The following is a 21,238-nucleotide window of genomic DNA, read 5'->3' as shown; positions in this document are numbered from 1 at the left end:
TTTAAGAGGTTAAACTTTAAATTTTCCATCTGACACATCTCTTTAGTCATTTTCTGTCTACAGCAAATTCCGGCTCCCGTGAGCGCGCGCCGCAGATCCAACGATCCCGGCGGCTCCACTATACTGAGGGCTCACGTGATCAGCCTTGTGGGCGTGGCCAAAGGTGCTATATCCGTAGGCGGCTCCGTGGACACGCCTCCTTCCCAACCACGCTTTGCCTGACGTCATCGTTGGAGACCGCGCCCCTCAGCGCTGGACGGAGACTCCCATCAGGCAGCCTCATACTGGATAAGCTTCATGGCAGTCACATGACCTGCAAACGTCTGCGGCTGCGCTACTCATCTGCCGTGAATGACGTCATCCATCCGCGTCCCCGTGCCCGCTCTCAGCTCTGATTCGTCAGGCCGGAGGCGCGGATTTCTGAATATCCCCTCAGGTCGGTGCAGTGTGACGTGGTGTTAGGTCTTTATATCGCGATTATGTACACGACATATGATTAATGTAGAATGCAGGGAATGGCTGATGCTATCAGCGGTGATTGACAGGTCATGCTGGAGCTTGTGGTTCCACAGCAGCCTGGGTGCAGCATGTCGCCTGTTGTCATCAGAGGTTTGGTGTCTGTGGTGTCAGGGTTATATATTTAATGCCCCATTACCAGCTCTGCCATAAACCCTGCAAAACCTTCACAGGGGGCAGATCCCACAACAAAGGGGTAGATCTGGAGCCATGAAGTAGAATTTAGCCTGATGGCTTTTCAGGAGGCGGCCGTGGCTTTCCAGGAGGCGGCCGTGGCTTTTCAGGAGCCGGCAGTGGCTTTCCAGGAGGCGGCCGTGGCTTTTCAGGAGCCGGCAGTGGCTTTCCTGAAGCGTCTGCCGTGGCCTCTCTTATGCTGGGGATTTGTCACTGGCTTATAAAACTCATAGGGTGCCCGTGTCTAATGACTGTGTGCACATCCTGTTTAAAGGGACTCTGCCAGCAGGTTTTTGCTATGTAATCCTAGAGCTGCAGGACGTAGGGGCTGAGACCCTGATTACAGTGATGTCACTTACTCAGCTGTATTTTGCTGTTTTCAATACAGTGTTTTATCAGCAGGAGATTATCACTATAGGACAACTGGCCTTCTAATACACCTTGTTCCTAGCACTGATTAGCAGCTCTGTCACTATACAATATGCACAGAAAGCTGCCAATCAGTGGCGTAGGCTGGGTTACTTTAGTGATGGGCAGTTTGCCTCTGGGGTGAGCCGAATCACTTGGCTCTGCTCACCAAAAAGTGCTGACTCCTTTGGATCCTAAATAGATCCGTATTAAAGAGGTGGTTCACTAAACTGATAGGGAAGGCTTTTTTTAAATACCTTGTTCAGCCAATTCTGCCTCTGAGCAGCGCTATTGCAGTCTGCTCCTCCCCAGGAAGTGCCCCCCTGGCTTCGTGACCTGTGAGAGTCGGTGATGTCACGTCAACTCCCAGTTGACTCGACATCACCATGGCAGGCCCAGTCTTCCTGAGTGCTCGTCACAGCCCAGCATCGCTCCTGCTTGCGGCGCTCTGCAGCAAAGGAGGGAGAGCACGACATGCTGGGCTGTGACGAGCGGTGATACACTGCCCACAGCCCAGTCACTTAGGAAGACCGGGGTCTGCTGCGGTGATGTCAGGTCAACTGGAAGTTGAAGTGACATCACCGGATCTCAGAGGTCACGGAGCCCGGGGAGGGTCACTTCTTTGGGATGAGCAGACCACAGTAGCACCGCTCAGAGGCAGAATTAACTGATCAAGGTATTTAGGAAAAGCCTTCCCTATCAGTTTTACAGGTATGTGGCCACTACTGCAGAGTAGTGAAGCACCTCTTTTAAATGTGTTCATCATAGGTGAGCACACACTTAAAATGAAATTAACGTAGCCAAAATCCTGCTAATTTCAGCCAGCCAATGAAATTGATTCATAGGGATAGTGTCATTTTATGTCTGGTGAGAGCCCCTCAGGGAATTTAGTGCCTTTCACTGGGATGCCGGCTCTTTGTGTTGGATTGCTCGCGAATGACCCATTACTAGGTTATATATGTGGCGCCCCTGAGGCTCAAGTCGCCACAGGGTACTGTACCCCTCTCCGGGTGTGGTGCTGATCATGGATCCAAAAGGAGGTCTGTACTGGTTTCATCATCCATAACCACAAAAGGCCCCTTTACACACTGCAACATCGCAAACAACATCACGGTAACGTCACCGGTTTTGTGACGTAATAGCGACCTCCCCAGCGACATTGCAGTGTGTGAAACACATCAGCGACCTGGCCCCTGCTGTGAGGTCGCTGATCACTACACATCTCTCAGGACCATTCTTTGGTCCTTTGTTTCCCGCTGTGCAGCATGATCGCTAGAAAGTCTCAGTGTGTAAAGGGGACTTTACAGCGACTTCGTTAGCGACTTCCCTTTCAAAAAGCTACTTTACAACGTCCCCACTGACTAGCTAGGTCGTTCTGCAGGTCCGGATTGCTGTTTTCCAGGTTTGCCTGTTTGACAGCTCACCAGCGACTCAGAGACTTTGTAGCGATCCCGGCCAGGTTGGGATCGCCGGTGGGATTGCTAGAAAGTCTCAGTGTGTAAAGGGGCCTATACACACATGGGTTGTCGCTTCCCCACTGGAGACTGGGCTAGGGTCGGGTATAAAAGGGGTTTCCAACAGTGTGTGGCATTAACAGGATGCCATTACAACAGGGGCCCCAATTCACTAGCTTAGGACCTGGTTAGGGGGAGGAACGGCCACCAGGGGGAGTTAGGCTACTTTCACACACCAGTTTTCTGCATTCAGGCACAATCCTTTTTTTTCCTGATCCAACGGATCCGGCAAAAAATGTAAAAACCTTATCCACCGGATCCGTTTTTTAACGGATCCGTTATGCCGGATGCGTAAAAAAAAACGGATCCGTTGGATCCGTTTTGCATTCGTTTTTGCATCCGTTTTGTCCGTTTTTTGGGGGGTTTTTGTGCTGCATCCGTTTTTTTTTCAAAATATTATAGCATGCTCAGTTTACAAAAACGGATCCGGCAGCTGCATCCGTTTTTTGCCGGATCCAGCGTCCATAGGCTTCCATTGTAAAACACGCCGTATCACGCCGGATCCGGCGCGATGCAGTTTTTTTTGCCGGACAAAAAAACGTTACAAGATACGTTGCCTCCGGCCGCCGCTTTAGACAATTATGACGGATCCGGCAAAAGCCGGATGCAACGCAAGGCTATCAGGCAGAATCCGACGCTAATACAAATCAATGGGGATAAAACGGATCCAGCGCCGGATCTTGTTTATCCGTTTTTTTCCGGATTGTGCCTGATGGAAAAAACTGATGTGTGAAAGTAGCCTTAGGCTATGTGTCCACGGTAGAATGTACCTGCAGATTTTTCTGCATGAAAATCCGCGACTTTCGCGACAAATCCGCACCTTATTTTTGCCGCAGATTTACCGCAAAATTGCCGCGGATTTTGATGCGGATTTTTTATTTTTTTTCCCCATTCTATACCCAAAATCCGCACCAAAATCCGCAACAATAATTGACATGCTGCAGATTTTTCCGGATCAAAATCCGCGGCAAATCCGCCGCGGAAAAATCCGCGGCATGTACACAGCATTTCCAAAATGTCATTGAAATGGCTTGGAAGTGCCGCTGCTGCAGATGTTCGGAAAATCCGCAGCAAATCCGCGGCAAAATCCGCGGTAAATCCGCAGCGTGGGCACATAGTTTTAGGCTGCTTTCACACATCAGTTTTTTGGCATCAGGCACAATCCGGCGAAAAAACTGAACATTTGCATCAGTTTTTTCCATCAGTTCCTTCAGTTTTTTTGACAGATCCGGTGTGATGCTGAGCATGCTCAATTAAAAAAAAACGGATCCGACGGCCGGATCCGTTTTTTGCCGGATCCGGCGTCCATAGGCTTCCATTATAAAACATGCCGGATCCGGCGCGATCCGTTTTTTGTTTTTTTTTTGCCGGACACAAACGTTCACTTTAACGCAGGGCTGTGGAGTCGGTAAACCAAACCTTCGACTCAAACTTCTCAATTTCTCTTGCACCGACTCCAACTCCGAAATATATTGCTTATAGTTAGGGGAAAAATGTATTGTAGTACATGAACATGTGTATGTGAACATCAGACATTTCATTATTTTTATGATACAATAATCAAGATATTTGAATAGAACATAAAATATATTTATTGGATACAACTTTAGAACACAAAAAACTGTAAATTGCAAATATGTAATACACTATGTAATATACAGTAGATTACAGATATATCTTGTGTGTGTATATATATATATATTGTATTACATATTTACAATTTATTATTTTTTTGTGTTCTAAAGTTGTATTCCAATAAATATATTTTATGTTCTATCCAAATATATTGATTATTGTATCATAAAAATAATTCAATGTCTGATCACATTGTACTACAATACATTTTTCACTTAAATATAAGCATTATGCTAAATGCTATTATTTAGTAAAATATTCAGCACATTCTGCGTTGCACTACTGTCCCCAATTTATTATATATTTTCGGAGTCGGTGCATTTTATACCGACTCCGACTCCACCAAAATGAGCTCCGACCACGACTCCGACTCAACAGCCCTGCTTCAACGTTTCATCCAGCTGCCGGACAAGTAAATTTTGCCGGATTATGCAAAAAACGGATGAAACGCAAGGCCATCCGGCACAATCCAGCGCTAATTAAAGTCTATGGAGGAAAAAACGGATCCAGCGATAACAGACACCGGATCCGGTTTTTCATGTTTTTGCCGGATTGTGCCTGATGGCAAAAAACTGATGTGTGAAAGCAGCCTTAGGCTAAGGTCACATTTCCGTTGTTTTGCATCAGTCACAATTTATCGCCTTGAGGGATTACAGTATCCTGCAAAATATTTTGCAGAAATCCTGTTTTTCCCCATAGACTTCTATTAGTGACGGATTGTGACTGATGATGCTGCGTTGCATCCGCTGCGTCGCGGTTAGTAGTTTTTTAACTGACCGCCGGGTGGGAGCAACACAGCCTGTAACGTTTTTTGAGCAGCGCAATCCGTAGGATTTTGCTGCGCATGCTCTCTCTGCCTCCCTGCCCCCGTAACCAGGATACACATCGGGTAACCAAGCAATGCGCTTTGGTTAGTTACCCGATATTTACAGTGGTTACGTGTGCAGGGAGCCAGCACTAAGCGGTGTATGCTGGTAACCAAGATAAATATCGGGTAACCAAGCAAAAAGTGCTTTGCTTTTACCCGATATTTACCCTGGCTGTGCAGGGAGCCCGACACTTCCCCGCATTCAGCATGTACTCACACACACACTCGCCTGTCCCCAGCCCTGCAGTCCCCGCGGCACTGACGTCCTCAGTGCCACGGCCTCGCTCGGCTCCACCCACCCCGAGCTCCGCCCCCCGCACACAACGGAGTCCGACAAAATTTTGTTCTTTATCATCCGTTGTACAGCGCATCAGTCACATACGTCAAGCAACGCACGTGACTGATGCAAAACAACGGAAATGTGAACTTAGCCTTAGCAGTCACATACTCAGTTTACAGAGTTTAGGGAGTTCTCCAGCAGGCGTGACAGCGTGTGGACGTCTTTGCCGGTAGCTCCTGTGGGACACAGGAGTTTAATTGTCGCTGAGGAGGATACTGTGTCAGTTCCCCCGTGGCCAGTGCTGTTCAGGGTGCAGCACCCTAGGGTGGTGTAATTCCACGTAGCACCACCAGATTCTGCCGGACAGAGGAGTTCCATGCCCATCCGACCACACAAGTTTCCAGAGCCAGGTGACATATAGGACTTCCGGAGCCTAGATCATGGTCCGACTCAAGGGGATCCCCGCTACTGGCATAGGGAACTGTACTCTACCTAGTACGGAAGGGACTCTAACTGCGTCAAGCCACAGGGACCCGCACTAAAAAGTGCAGTGAGGAAGCGCCCACAGACTACCGGACCGGTTCTGACCTCCCGCGGATTCGGGATCGACCTGAGCCCATCACTGCAGTGACCAGTGTGACCCGGCTGGCAGCTGAAATTGTGAGTAAACTACACCCTGATCCTGCAGAGACTGTGTTGGCTCGTTCTTACTGGCGCTGCCGCCCAGCGCTTTGGTTCCAATGGCCATTATAACCCTCATCATCCACCCGCGGCCAGCTCCGCCTCTGGGGAGTGACACCATCCCGCCTGCCTTAACACCTGCCTCGGTGAGAAATCCGGCAGCCACATACCACAGGTGGCATCATGAAAAACGTTTCCTAATACCCAGCTTCCCCCACAATTTACTGTATGCTTTGGGGCAACGGAACCGGGCAAGCCAACCCTGTGACAACACCTGACCCGACCCAGCGAAGAGTAGGTTAACCGCCTGCCCTGTGGGGCGCTACATATACAGCTCGAGAAAACTGAGTCTGCTGCACCCAGTATACTAAGTAATTCATTGCAGGAATCAGGGTCTCTGTCCCTTCCTCATGTTGTGGTCAGATTATACAGCACAAACTTGCTGACAGATTCACTTTGAGGTTTTCCATTTTAAGTGTTTTATTTGAGGGGGGGTTTGCACCGGAATGCATTGTTAACAATAGATAAATATAGCTGTTTTTACTCTTGTGATTCCACTGCGCCTCTGGTCTTTATGTAAAGATGTTCAGAGCAATCACTCGGCAGGTGTTGCTGTCTACGTAAGCATCACCATTGAGCTCAGTCATTGGTAGCATTTGTCATGCATCATGCAGGGAAATAGACTTCCTATTCCTACATGGAGCTTAGAAGGCATGGGCTATTCAGTTTTTAATGACATGTCAAATGCCTGATGGAAAAGAGAAGAAATAACTGGATAGAAAGTAAAAATGAGCAATTGTAAGTGCACAGTGCTATATAATATGATGACTTTAATATATGAAATAGGTAAAATTTTTCATTGGCTGAGCAGTCATTAAAAAGGACTCCGCTGTCTGTAGCAATGACCCACCTCCACCAGTGATTGGCTGCAGCAGTTACATGTCCCTGTGTCACTTCCACTTCCGCTGCAGGAAGTAAAAGCTCATAGGGGAGCAGTGGGGGGTAGCGATGTAGTCATGTGTGGACATAGTTTGGTGATGTTTACCGTAATTGGGAGATGCTCAACCATTTTTTCCCATAATTTCTGGATGCACACAGAATGTTAGCGCTAATGTGATTCAAGACTGTTGAGCTATTTTCAAACTAACAATACACTTTGTGCCCTGTGCTCCCTCTGTCATACACAGATCACCATGTGCTCCCTGGACCTGTTCCCTCCACCTCTGCCTAGTGGCAATGTCTCGCTATATGAATACAACAATTCGATGATTCCCTGGATGGCGGATGAGAGCCCACCTCCCTCCTTCCACACTGCGGTAAGAGCTTGTGTTACCAGAATGGATAATGGGTAATAGTCTGCTGGAGAACATAATAAACTTGTAGATGGTGGGACATATCAGAAGTCATCAGACCTCTGTAGAGTTTCCCTGCATCTGGAACATACACCCAAACTGAAGATTGGTGCGGTGGGCTCCACTACTGCGCTCTCAGGAGCTCGTGAATACATCCTCATTATCAGCCACTCATAAGGCACTGATTCTCCAAAAGTTTGGTGATGTACACTGATCCTCCACACTATACCTGCTATGTAGGTCAACAGATGTCATTTAAAATGGTCTCTGATTCCCAAGCCAAAAGATTAAAATCCGAATAAACCCCCCCCCACCCCTTCCCCGATCTACAGATCCGAGGTCTCTTGTCATCAATTTGAACTCAAGCTGGGCATTTGCACATTCAATTCTACATTCAAAGTCTATGGGACTGGTGGAGATACCCAAGCGCAATACTCAAATCTACAAAATCTAAGCATCTTATTGGTTGCATGAGCATTTTACCACTGATTGGTTGTATTTTAATCTGCTACATGATTGGATATTAATTTCAACTAACGTTCTTATAGGTGATTTCATACCTTTTGATTAACAGTGTGGGCATACTGCCATGGGAGGGGGTGTATGTGTGTTGTTCTCTTATCTATATAAAGAATGAGCATTGCGTTCCTTCTCAAGCAGAAAACAGTAGAAGACGGGTTTTCAAAGCCACGCTATTAACCAATCCAGATCGATGACAGAATTAATGTTTCTTTATTATCATGCACAGGTCAACGCGTTTCAGGAGTACAGTGGAACCTTGGTTAACAAGAACAATCCGTTCTGGGAGTGTGCTTGTTAACCAAGTTACTCGTTCAGCAAAGCAAGATTTCCCATAGGAAATCATTGCAATGCAGACAATTCGTTCCACAGCTTAAGTGTCCCATCCTGGTCCCCTATTGTGCCATTCCAGACACGTACAAACACACACAAACACACACATTATTATGCTCACCTTACCTTCCGTTCCCTCGACCGCCTCATGGAACTTGTAGGTCGCCGGTACAGGATGTGTATCAGGTAACCATCACGACGAGGAAGGAACTTCCGCTGCCAGAGCGCTGACGTCAAAGGCAGGAGCCGCTTGCCTCTGATTGGCCAGCGTGCTGCCTTTGAGTAGCGGCTGACAGGCGAAGTTCCTGCCTCGTCGCGATGATTGCCGATACACATCCTATACCGGCGAACTACAAGAACCATGAGGCCGGCGATGGAACGGAAGGTAAGGTGAGCATGATATATGTACCATCGCCGGCCTCATGGATCTTGCAGTTCGCCGCGAGGATTCCTCCCTCGACGCAAACTTCAAGAACCATGAGGCCGGTGATGAAACGGAAAGTAAGGTGAGCATAATACTTTATGTGTGTTTTTGTTTGTACGTGTTTGGGGTTGTTTGTGTGGACTGCATGAGCGGGTTAGAGCGCGGTGGATGTACGGAACTGGAAGTGTGTGCGGTGAGCATTCTGCTCTTACAGCAAAGCTTTCACGTAAACAGAGTTACAAATTTACAGAAAGCTTTGCTCGTTCAGTGAAATACTCGCTAACTGGGTTACTCGTTAAGCGAGGTTCCACTGTACTCCGCTCCCTTCATCAGGACGACAGGCCAAAAGCATCAAATCACTGCCTGTTGTTATGATGAAGGGAGCGGAGTACTCCTGAAACGCGTTGACCTGTGCATGAAAATAAAGAAACATTAATGGGGGCTTTACACGCTACGATATCGTTAATGAAGTATCGTCGGGGGTCACGATGTTTGTGACGCACATCTGGCGTCATTAACGATATCGCAGTGTGTGACACTTATGAGCGACCTTAAACGATCGCAAAAGCGGCCAAAATCGTTTGTCGCAGAGAGGTCGTCCTAAAACAAAAAAGCGTTTTCCTCTCATTAGAGATGTTGTTCCTCGTTCCTGCGGCAGCACACATCGCTGTGTGTGAATCAGCAGGAGCGACGAACATCTCCTTACCTGCGTCCACCGGCAATTTCGGAAGGAAGAGGTGGGCGGGATGTTTATGTCCCGCTCATCTCCACCCCTCCGCTTCCATTGGCCACCTGCCGTGTGATGTCGCTGTGACGCCGCACGACCCGCCCCCTTAGGAAGGAGGCGAGTCGCTGGCCAGAGCAACGTTGCAGGGCAGGTAAGTGCATGTGACTGGGGTAAGCGAGGTTGTGCGACACGGGCAGCGATATGCCCGTGTCGCACAACCGATGGGGGCGGGTACGATCGCTAGCAAGATCGCAGCGTGTAAAGCCCGCCTTATTCTATCACTTTCATCGATCCGGATTGGTTAATAGCGCAGCTTTGAAAACCCGTCTTCTACTGTTTTCCGTTATCTGCCAAACCCAGGGCTACAGCTTTTGACCTGGACTGTACATGTGTTTATAGGAGTTAAAAGAAAAAGGTTTTGGTACTGTTAGCCAGTTGAAAAATGATTGATTGCTCTCAGTGAGAGAAACAAAATTAAAATTTTGTAGTTGTGATACCTTTTAATGGCTAACTAAAAATAAAAATAAAATGTGATGTTATAAAGCAAGCTTTCGAGACATCTCAGGTCTCTTCCTCAGGCATGGTATGACAAAATATCTGAAGAAACACAAATATATACACAAAACAGGGCAGAGCGATGCATAGAAAAAGGACATTTAAATAAACAAACACTGAGCTTGGAAAGTGAATCCTTAATTAGCTTTGATTAGTGGTGTGAGTTTTATTGTCCCAATATCCATGTAGGATCAGAGGCATGGTGCCCTAGCAGTCTCTGGAGCTGACCTCTCAGATTTTGTAATGAGTCATAAATCCTCCTGAGAGGGTGAGTCGAAGTTCTATGCCCTCAGACACACCAAGAGGAACTTATCCTTGCAATGTAAAGAGCTGCAAAACCTGCGCTCATGTAGAGACCAAAGACCGGATACAGAGACCAAAGACCGGATACAGAGACCAAAGACCGGATACAGAGACCAAAGGGCGGATACAGAGACCAAAGACCGGATACAGATCCCTAACACGCAGAAGGACTATAAGATTCCTGAGACATTCACATGCTCCTCTTCCAACGTGGTGTACTTAATCCTGTGCACTATATGTCCTATTGGGGGCCTCTATGTTGGAGAAACAGGACAGAGACTGAGAGCAAGGATGAGATCTCACCACACACAATTACAGACAAAAAAAATCCATTTACCTGTGGCTAAACATTTCTGTGCTCCAGGACACAACATAAACACATGCAAGTTGTCATATTAAAAGGCAACTTCAGATCACAGAGCCATCGCAGGGTCTGGGAATACAAATTCATCACAATGTTTAACTCTGTGGACACAGGACCCTACCTCTCAGGAGGATTTATGACTCATTACAAAATCTGAGAAGTCAGCTCCAAAGACTGCTAGGGCACCAGGCCTCTGATCCTACATGGATATTGGGACAATAAAACTCACACCACTAATCAAAGCTAATTAAGGATTCACTTTCCAAGCTCAGTATTTGTTTATTTAAATGTCCTTTTACTATGCATCACTCTGCCCTGTTTTGTGTATATATTTGTGTTTCTTCAGATATTTTGTCATACCATGCCTGAGGATGAGACCTGAGATGTCTCGAAAGCTTGCTTTATAACATCATATTTTATTTTTAGTTATCTATTAAAAGGTATCACAACTACAAAATTTTAATTTTGTTTCTCTCACTGAGAGCAATCAATCATTTTATAGGAGTTGTGACTGGCACTACTTCTATAGGTGAGTTTCATTTTAATTATTACTCCTTCCCTATTGGGGTAAAACACTATTTGCGCTTTTGTCCACAGCTTTTTATATTTACAAGGAAAAATATAGACCGTGTGTTAACTCGAAGGTCAGTGCGTGTAGAAAATGTGTCTTCTTAGAAATTTGAACATGAACGCATTGTGCAACAAAAACCCATATGGTGTTTAAAAACACCATGCAGAAGACAAAATGGATGCTGGTGTTATATTCCAAAAGGGTTATCACCGTCATGCCTGCTTTCTTTTATTGTGGTTAAAGTGAACCTGTCAGGTCCAATATGCACCCAGAACCATGAGCAGTTCTGTGTGTATATTGCTAATCCCTGCCTAACTGTCCCTGTATACACTAGGATAGATAAAGAGATGTTTAGAAAAATTATTTCTAAACATCTTTTATTGTAAGCTAATGAGCGAGGGGACTAGTCCCCTGGGCGTTGCTTGCCTTGTTAGTTGGCCCCATTAGCATGTTAGTACACCCCTGTGGGCGTGCTAACATGCTAATGAATACGCAGCGTCAGAGGATGATCTCACTCACCTGTCCGCAGCCATCACATCCGATGCTGGATTTCGGCTCAGTGCGCATGATCCCGGACTTCGATCATGCGCACTATGAAGTCGGGTGTACGCTTCCTACCTTCAAAATGAAGGAGTGCGCATGACTGGAAGTTCAGGATCATGCGCAATGAGCTGAAATCCAGCGTCGGATGCGATGGCAGTGGAGAGGTGAGATCATCCTGTGACGCTGCACATTCATCAGCATGTTAGTACGGCCCTGTGGGTGTGCTAGCATGCTAAGATGGCCGACTAGAATGGGAAGCAACACCCGTGGGACTACCGTATTTTTCGGACCATAAGACGCACTTTTTCCCCCCCAAATGTTAGGGGAAAGTTGGGGGTGCGTCTTATGGTCTGACTATAGGGCTGCGGCCGGGAACGAGGGTGCTGCGGTGGAGCGGGTCATCGGGGGCACGAGCAGGCAGCAGCAGCAGCGCCTGCCGTGACCACGTGGGCCCGCTCATTACATATGCATGCCCATTTCTCAGCGCAGAAGCCGGCACTGACAGGTGGGCGGGAGGATGAGCAGGGACGCGCGCATAGTAAAGAGCCGGTCCGCATGATCACCCCTGGCAATTACAGCCTGAAGTGATCATGTGCGGCTGTATTCACTGCCCCCCGCGCGTCATCATCAGCGCGGGGGTGCAGTGAATCAGTACACTCACCCGTCCCCGTGTGTGGAGCCGTCCCCCTGCTGCACGCGATGTCTTCCTGTCTGTGCTGGTCAGCTGATCTGTGCTGGTCAGCTGATCTGTGCTGGTCAGCTGATCTGTGCTGGTCAGCTGATCTGTGCTGGTCAGCTGATCTGTGCTGGTCAGCTGATCGGCACAGACAGGAAGACATCGCGTGCTGCAGGGGAACGGCTCCACACACACAGGTCATTGCCGCTGAGAGGAAGATGATCGGTGCTGCAGGGAGTGAGGAAAAGGTGAGTATAAACGTTTATTTTTTTTCTCTGTGCTATAGGATACAGGCCATATACCAGGATGGTATATGAGCACGATGGGGGCATATAGCAGGATGGGGGTATATGAGCAGAATGGTGTTATATGAACAGGATCGGGTTATATGAACAGGATGGGGGTATATGAACAGGATGGGGGTATATGAACAGGATGGGGGTATATGAACAGGATGGGGTTATATGAACAGGATGGGGTTATATGAACAGGATGGGGTTATATGAACAGGATGGGGTTATATGAACAGGATGGGGGTATATGAGCAGGATGGGGGTATATGAGCAGGATGGGGGTATATGAGCAGGATGGGGGTATATGAGCAGGATGGGAGTATATGAGCAGGATGGGAGTATATGAGCAGGATGGGGGTATATGAGCAGGATGGGGGTATATGAGCAGGATGGGGGTATATGAGCAGGATGGGGGTATATGAGCAGGATGGGGGCATATAGCAGGATGGGAGTATATGAGCAGGATGGGAGTATATGAACAGGATGGGAGTATATGAACAGGATGGGGGTATATGAACAGGATGGGGGTATATGAACAGGATGGGGGTATATGAGCAGGATGGGGGTATATGAGCAGGATGGGGGTATATGAGCAGGATGGGAGTATATGAGCAGGATGGGAGTATATGAGCAGGATGGGAGTATATGAGCAGGATGGGAGTATATGAGCAGGATGGGAGTATATGAGCAGGATGGGAGTATATGAGCAGGATGGGAGTATATGAGCAGGATGGGAGTATATGAGCAGGATGGGAGTATATGAGCAGGATGGGAGTATATGAGCAGGATGGGAGTATATGAGCAGGATGGGAGTATATGAGCAGGATGGGAGTATATGAGCAGGATGGGAGTATATGAGCAGGATGGGAGTATATGAGCAGGATGGGAGTATATGAGCAGGATGGGAGTATATGAGCAGGATGGGAGTATATGAGCAGGATGGGAGTATATGAGCAGGATGGGAGTATATGAGCAGGATGGGAGTATATGAGCAGGATGGGAGTATATGAGCAGGATGGGAGTATATGAGCAGGATGGGAGTATATGAGCAGGATGGGAGTATATGAGCAGGATGGGAGTATATGAGCAGGATGGGAGTATATGAGCAGGATGGGAGTATATGAGCAGGATGGGAGTATATGAGCAGGATGGGGGTATATGAGCAGGATGGGAGTATATGAGCAGGATGGGAGTATATGAGCAGGATGGGAGTATATGAGCAGGATGGGAGTATATGAGCAGGATGGGAGTATATGAGCAGGATGGGAGTATATGAGCAGGATGGGAGTATATGAGCAGGATGGGAGTATATGAGCAGGATAGATGGGGGGGTATATGAACAGGATGGGGGTATAAGAACAGGATGGGAGTATATGAGCAGGATGGGGGTATATGAACAGGATGGGAGTATATAGCAGGATGGGAGTATATGAGCAGGATGGGGGTATATGAGCAGGATGGGGGTATATGAACAGGATGGGGGTATATGAGCAGGATGGGGGTATATAGCAGGATGGGGGTATATGAGCAGGATGGGGGTATATGAGCAGGATGGGGGTATATGAGCAGGATGGGGGTATATGAGCAGGATGGGGGTATATGAGCAGGATGGGGGTATATGAGCAGGATGGGGGTATATGAACAGGATGGGGGTATATGAACAGGATGGGGGTATATGAGCAGGATGGGGGTATATGAGCAGGATGGGGGTATATGAGCAGGATGGGGGTATATGAGCAGGATGGGAGTATATGAGCAGGATGGGAGTATATGAGCAGGATGGGAGTATATGAGCAGGATGGGAGTATATGAGCAGGATGGGAGTATATGAGCAGGATGGGAGTATATGAGCAGGATGGGAGTATATGAGCAGGATAGATGGGGGGGTATATGAACAGGATGGGGGTATAAGAACAGGATGGGGGTATATGAACAGGATGGGAGTATATGAGCAGGATGGGGGTATATGAACAGGATGGGGGTATATGAACAGGATGGGGGTATATGAACAGGATGGGGGTATATGAGCAGGATGGGGGTATATGAGCAGGATGGGGGTATATGAGCAGGATGGGGGTATATGAGCAGGATGGGAGTATATGAGCAGGATGGGAGTATATGAGCAGGATGGGAGTATATGAGCAGGATGGGAGTATATGAGCAGGATGGGAGTATATGAGCAGGATGGGAGTATATGAGCAGGATGGGAGTATATGAGCAGGATGGGAGTATATGAGCAGGATGGGAGTATATGAGCAGGATGGGAGTATATGAGCAGGATGGGAGTATATGAGCAGGATAGATGGGGGGGTATATGAACAGGATGGGGGTATAAGAACAGGATGGGAGTATATGAACAGGATGGGAGTATATGAGCAGGATGGGGGTATATGAACAGGATGGGAGTATATAGCAGGATGGGAGTATATGAGCAGGATGGGGGTATATGAGCAGGATGGGGGTATATGAACAGGATGGGGTATATGAGCAGGATGGGGGTATATAGCAGGATGGGAGTATATGAGCAGGATGGGGGTATATGAGCAGGATGGGGGTATATGAGCAGGATGGGGGTATATGAGCAGGATGGGGGTATATGAGCAGGATGGGGGTATATGAGCAGGATGGGGGTATATGAACAGGATGGGGGTATATGAGCAGGATGGGGGTATATGAGCAGGATGGGGGTATATGAGCAGGATGGGGGTATATGAGCAGGATGGGAGTATATGAGCAGGATGGGGGTATATGAGCAGGATGGGGGTATATGAGCAGGATGGGGGTATATGAGCAGGATGGGGGTATATGAGCAGGATGGGGGTATATGAGCAGGATGGGGGTATATGAGCAGGATGGGGGTATATGAGCAGGATGGGGGTATATGAACAGGATGGGGGTATATGAGCAGGATGGGGGTATATGAGCAGGATGGGGGTATATGAGCAGGATGGGGGTATATGAGCAGGATGGGAGTATATGAGCAGGATGGGAGTATATGAGCAGGATGGGAGTATATGAGCAGGATGGGAGTATATGAGCAGGATGGGGGTATATGAGCAGGATGGGAGTATATGAGCAGGATGGGAGTATATGAGCAGGATGGGAGTATATGAGCAGGATAGATGGGGGGGTATATGAACAGGATGGGGGTATAAGAACAGGATGGGAGTATATGAACAGGATGGGAGTATATGAGCAGGATGGGGGTATATGAACAGGATGGGAGTATATAGCAGGATGGGAGTATATGAGCAGGATGGGGGTATATGAGCAGGATGGGAGTATATGAGCAGGATGGGGGTATATGAGCAGGATGGGGGTATATGAACAGGATGGGGGTATATGAGCAGGATGGGGGTATATAGCAGGATGGGGGTATATAGCAGGATGGGAGTATATGAGCAGGATGGGGGTATATGAGCAGGATGGGGGTATATGAGCAGGATGGGGGTATATGAGCAGGATGGGGGTATATGAGCAGGATGGGGGTATATGAACAGGATGGGGGTATATGAACAGGATGGGGGTATATGAACAGGATGGGGGTATATGAGCAGGATGGGGGTATATGAGCAGGATGGGGGTATATGAGCAGGATGGGGGTATATGAGCAGGATGGGGGTATATGAGCAGGATGGGAGTATATGAGCAGGATGGGAGTATATGAGCAGGATGGGAGTATATGAGCAGGATGGGAGTATATGAGCAGGATGGGAGTATATGAGCAGGATGGGAGTATATGAGCAGGATGGATTGGGGAAATATCAATAGGATGGATGGGGGGTATATCAATAGGATGGGGGTATATGAACAGGATGAGGGAATATGAGCAGGATGGGGGTTTATAGCAGAATCATATACAAGGCAGGAGGATCATTACCAGGATGGGGTACCTTAGTAGAGAATTTGGGGACATTACCCCCATAAGTGTCAGCAGCAGATACTCGCCCCATAACAGTGTGTCATGACCACATTTTTTTGCTTAAAGTTTTATTTTCCTATTTTCCTCCTCTAAAACCAGGGTGCGTCTTATAGTCCGGTGCGTCTTATAGTCCGAAAAATACGGTAGTCCCCTCGCTCATTAGCATAAGATAAAAGATCTTTAGGAATACTTTTTCTAAAGATCTCTTTATCTATGCTGATGTATACAGGGACGGTTAGGCAGGGATTAGCAATATACACTCAGAACTGCTCGTGGATCTGGGTACATATTGGACCTGACAGGTTCATTTTAAGGATTACATCCTTAAAGCAACTTGGAGCTAGCTGACCTCCTCAGGGGATGTAGAGTCTTTTCATGGCTGTCCAGTGGACGTTCATTGTTTTCTGTAGATGATGCTGATCCTTTGTAATGGAGATCCATGACTCCCATCCGTGACCCACTATAAGACCACGAATGCCTACTGAGAACCATAAGAACCATAGCTAGAATTAACTATCACAGCAGCAAGTCATAAGACAATGGGCATTCTTCAGGATGATCAGCACTTCCCAAATGAGCAATATTAATACTGAAGAATAAGTCACCAATATGGAAAAGGGTATTCTGCAGTATTTTTTCGGTGGTCTGCTGAACAAATCATGTTCACTGAAGTGGTAGCTCTTTACCACACTGTTTAAATAGACCAATAATTGGACAATAAAAAAGCAGACAAACATTCAGAAGCTTCTTTAAGCCATGAGTCTCATAGACGGTCTGAGCGATGCTGACTTGTACAGGGAGACGACGTTCACAGGTCAAGATGGCAGCAAGCTGGGGAACCACCTAGTGCTGGGGTACGTTCACACTAGGATATAGATTTATTTTCATTCAGAAAAGTAGGACGATTTTTTTTTCTCTTTGCATACAGACAGGCAATTGACGACAATTTGTGGTTTTTAATTTTTTTTTTTTTTGTTTTCTGTTTTTTTTTTCTCAGCAGTTATTCATTTCCAGCATCATTTACAATGTCTTACGTTACAGAATGGTGATGTATACGTAAAGAATGGATGCCACTAGGATCTCTCCCATAGACTTGAGTAGCTGCTGTTTTTTGTTTTTTTGTCCTCCGGCCGAATACAGCCCAGAAAAAAAGAGCAGCACTGCCCGGTCTCATTGAATGACGTGAGTCTGAGACCAGTCCCTTTTTTTTTTTTTTTTTTTTTTTTTCTTTTCGCATTGCACTCGTCCACGTTATACATTAGTGTAAGCGAGCCCTCAATATGGTGTTTTATTTGCTTCGGAGCATCTCTGTGATTCAGCCTATTCATAGAGCAAAGGCTAGCTTCTCCCACATACCAAGTGTTATCCATAACTGAGCGTTTGCGTTGTGGTCTGTGGCATCGCAGGTCCATACAGTTCTAATCTAAATAATTGTTTGCAAGTTAAATGAACACTGGCTACATAACTACACTACTTGATGTGGTGTATGGTGAAAATGGTCACCGGCTGCCACTCAGTTCTTGAGCAGGTAGGCAAAAACTCAGGGGTGATGTGTTATTAGATGGGTTAAGCTATTTACCGTATTTTCGGTTTATAAGACGGTCCAGATTATAAGACTCACCCCAAATTTAGAAGAGGAAAATAGGAAAAATGTATTTTTAATGTTAAAATGAAGGTCCATCTTATATTCCTTGTGTGTGTCTTAATCCTAATGCTTACCAGGGAGGAGCGGCGCTGGTGGTGGAGTGGCTGAGGAAGGTCACAAGAAGCAGGGTCAGCAATGCTGCGGGCTCAGAGGGAGTGTTGCGTCTCAGGAGGGTCAGTGGACGTAGGGTCAGCGATACTGCGGCCTCAGGGTGTCACAACGGCAGGCGCCATTGATCTGCCGGCGTGCTTTAGGGGTGTGACTGCAGTGGAGGACTCAGGAGGGTCACAGGACAGTGCCTGATCTGAATGCGGACCCCATTGAATCTCTGCAGCCTTTTTGTTGAAGTTAATCGCGTCAAACACAGATGATTCAATAGAGCCCTCAGTCAGATCAAGCGCCCGCTGCCGCCATGACACTGCAGTGACACCCTCGGTATTGGCAAATCTGCCTCTTATGACCCCACTCCACCACCACCTCCCTGGTAAGCCATATCTGCATTGTATGACGCACCCCCATTTTACCCCCAATTTTTTTTGGGAAAAAAAAAGGTCTTGCAATCCAGTAAATACGGTAAATTGGGCGGCACGGTGGCTCAGTGGTTAGCACTGCAGTCTTGCAGCGCTGGGGTCCTGGTTGAAATCCCACCAAAGGACACCATCTACAAGGAGTTTGTATGTTCTCCCCGTGTTTGCGTGGGTTTCCTCCGGGTTCTCCGGTTTCCTCCCACACTCCAAAAACATACTGATAGGAACCTTAGATTGTGTGCCCCAATGGGGACAGTGTTGCCAATGTATGTAAAGCGCTGTGGAATTAACAGCGCTATATAAATGAATAAATATTATTATTATATTATATTTGTTTCATTGATCTACTGTGCTAATTGTCTCTTCAGAGAGAAAGAAGACTTGAACTACAGTGCTACTGATTGGAAGTTATAATCGTAAAAGTCAATACCCTATAATGATATTTGCACTCATGAGGGGCAAATACCCCAAAACACATGTCTGCAAATGGAGTGTCTGGTTTGGCGTTTACACTAAGGCAAGTGTTAAGGCTCATTATAAGATCACTGATGACCTTTAGGCTTGCTATCTCCATTAGGTGGCACTAGAGATTGTCACTAGCAGAGACATTGATTTACCAGAAAGTCAGTAAATGTTACTAATAAAGATAATATGCAGTGGGGTCGAATCATTTTGATTGTAGACCACTATATTAAGGTGGGGTCACACATAGCGACGCCGCAGCGATCACGACCAGCGACCTGACCTTATCAGGATCGCTGCTGCGTCGTTACATGGTCGCTGGTGAGCTGTCACACAGGCAGATCTCACCAGCGACCAGTGACCAGCCCCCAGCCAGCAGCGACGCGTGGAAGCGTAACTAAGGTAAATATCGGGTGTGGAGACACGGGGCTCAGTGGGTGCTCTCGTCCACTAAAACCCACCGCCTTTAGAAAGACAGCGTGGCTCAGGGCTCATCCCGACTGAACGCCGGCCTCCTTAACCGTGGGCGTAACACTACTCAGACAACACAGGGTGAGGGAACCACAATAATTAGACTTTATTGCATCCCCAAACAATTAACGGCACATAACACATAACTAGCAAAACACACAAATGTAACAGGCAACAGAGTCTCACCCTTCCGCTAGCTCACCAGGGATTTAGAATGTCCGTGCCTCAGAGGTTCCAGGGCTATTTACTCCAATCCAGCAGCACCCCGCTTTTGGCGGGCACCCACCGAGAAAGGAATAATTCCAGATTTAGGAAGCTGGCTGAGGTCTGCAAAGTCTGTAACAGGTGACTGAACTGTCCCAACCTGAGTGTCCTCCTTAGGTAGTCCTGGTATGATGATACAATCCTGGCAGCCGGAGTCGAAATCCCTAGGCTGTGGATATGGTCTCCAACCGGAACCGGAGTCCCTAGATTGAAGCCATAAGATATCCTGATCCTCTAGTCAGCTCCAAAGAGCTTAGACTGGATCCATCAGCATCCATCAACAACCTGGTGGCTTAAAGAAATCCCTTTTATAGCCACAGCCTTCCACTTAGATACACTGCGTCCTCATCGATTGGTTGGACAAGAGCGCCTCTCCCATTGGATGAATCTCAAGCTGCATGGACAATGTTCATCCAAATGATGTCTACAGAAAGACTGAGAGTATACATATAGTCTGGGAGTCACCGACTAGACAATGGCTACTAAGGTAATCACATAAGCAATACACAACTACAATACAATGATTACTGGAAAGAGTCTGGAGAAACAATACGTCTGGCTTTCAGTGGCCAACACAATTACATGAGTCAACAAGAGTCTTGTAGAAACAATGAGGGACTTATCCCCCGTCTATATACAATCTATCATCCTGTCTGGCTGAATTTTAAGAAACTATAACCCATGAGAGTCCATGTCGTCACATCGGGTAACCAAGGAAAGCACTTCTCTTGGTTACCCGATATTTACCTTAGTTACTAGCGTCCGCCGCTCTCACGCTGCCAGTGCCGGACCCCTTTTCCCTGCACTCCTAGCCAGAGTACACATTGGGTTAATTACCCGATGTGTACTCCAGCTACGTGTGCAGGGAGCAGGGAGCTGGCACTGGTAGCGTGAGAGCGGCGGACGCTAGTAACTAAGGTAAATATCGGGTAACCAAGGAAAGGGATTCTTGGTTACCCGATGTTTACCATGGTTACAGCTTACCGCAGGCTGCCAGACGCCGTCTCCCGGCTCCCTGCTAGCTTCAGTTTGTCGCTCTCTCGCTGTCACACACAGCGATGTGTGCTTCACAGCGGGAGAGCAACGTCCAAAAAATGAAGCAGGACATTCAGCAACAACCAACGACCTCACAGCAGGGGCCAGGTCGTTGCTGGATGTCACACACAGCAACAGCGACGGGACGTCACTGCTACGTCACAGAAAATGGTGAC

At 47.3% G+C, this 21,238-nt stretch overlaps 1 protein-coding gene across 1 annotated transcript in view; it reads left to right on the top strand.

Moving 5' to 3' along the window:
* Positions 1 to 301: 301 nt before the first annotated feature.
* The window catches only part of AAAS (aladin WD repeat nucleoporin), a 104,884-nt gene continuing 83,947 nt past the window's right edge, over positions 302 to 21,238 (top strand). Inside the window, exons 1-2 of the mRNA XM_075334535.1 lie at positions 302 to 436; positions 7,264 to 7,392. Coding sequence (XP_075190650.1) covers positions 7,270 to 7,392 — 123 coding nt within the window. The 5' untranslated portion in view covers positions 302 to 436; positions 7,264 to 7,269. The remainder of the gene's footprint in view (positions 437 to 7,263; positions 7,393 to 21,238) is intronic.

The sequence above is a fragment of the Anomaloglossus baeobatrachus genome, chromosome 2 (assembly GCF_048569485.1).
Source record: "Anomaloglossus baeobatrachus isolate aAnoBae1 chromosome 2, aAnoBae1.hap1, whole genome shotgun sequence".
Classification (NCBI taxonomy): domain Eukaryota; kingdom Metazoa; phylum Chordata; class Amphibia; order Anura; family Aromobatidae; genus Anomaloglossus; species Anomaloglossus baeobatrachus.
Note: the sequence above shows the minus strand (reverse complement) of the source record. Positions and strands in the feature narration are given on the sequence as shown.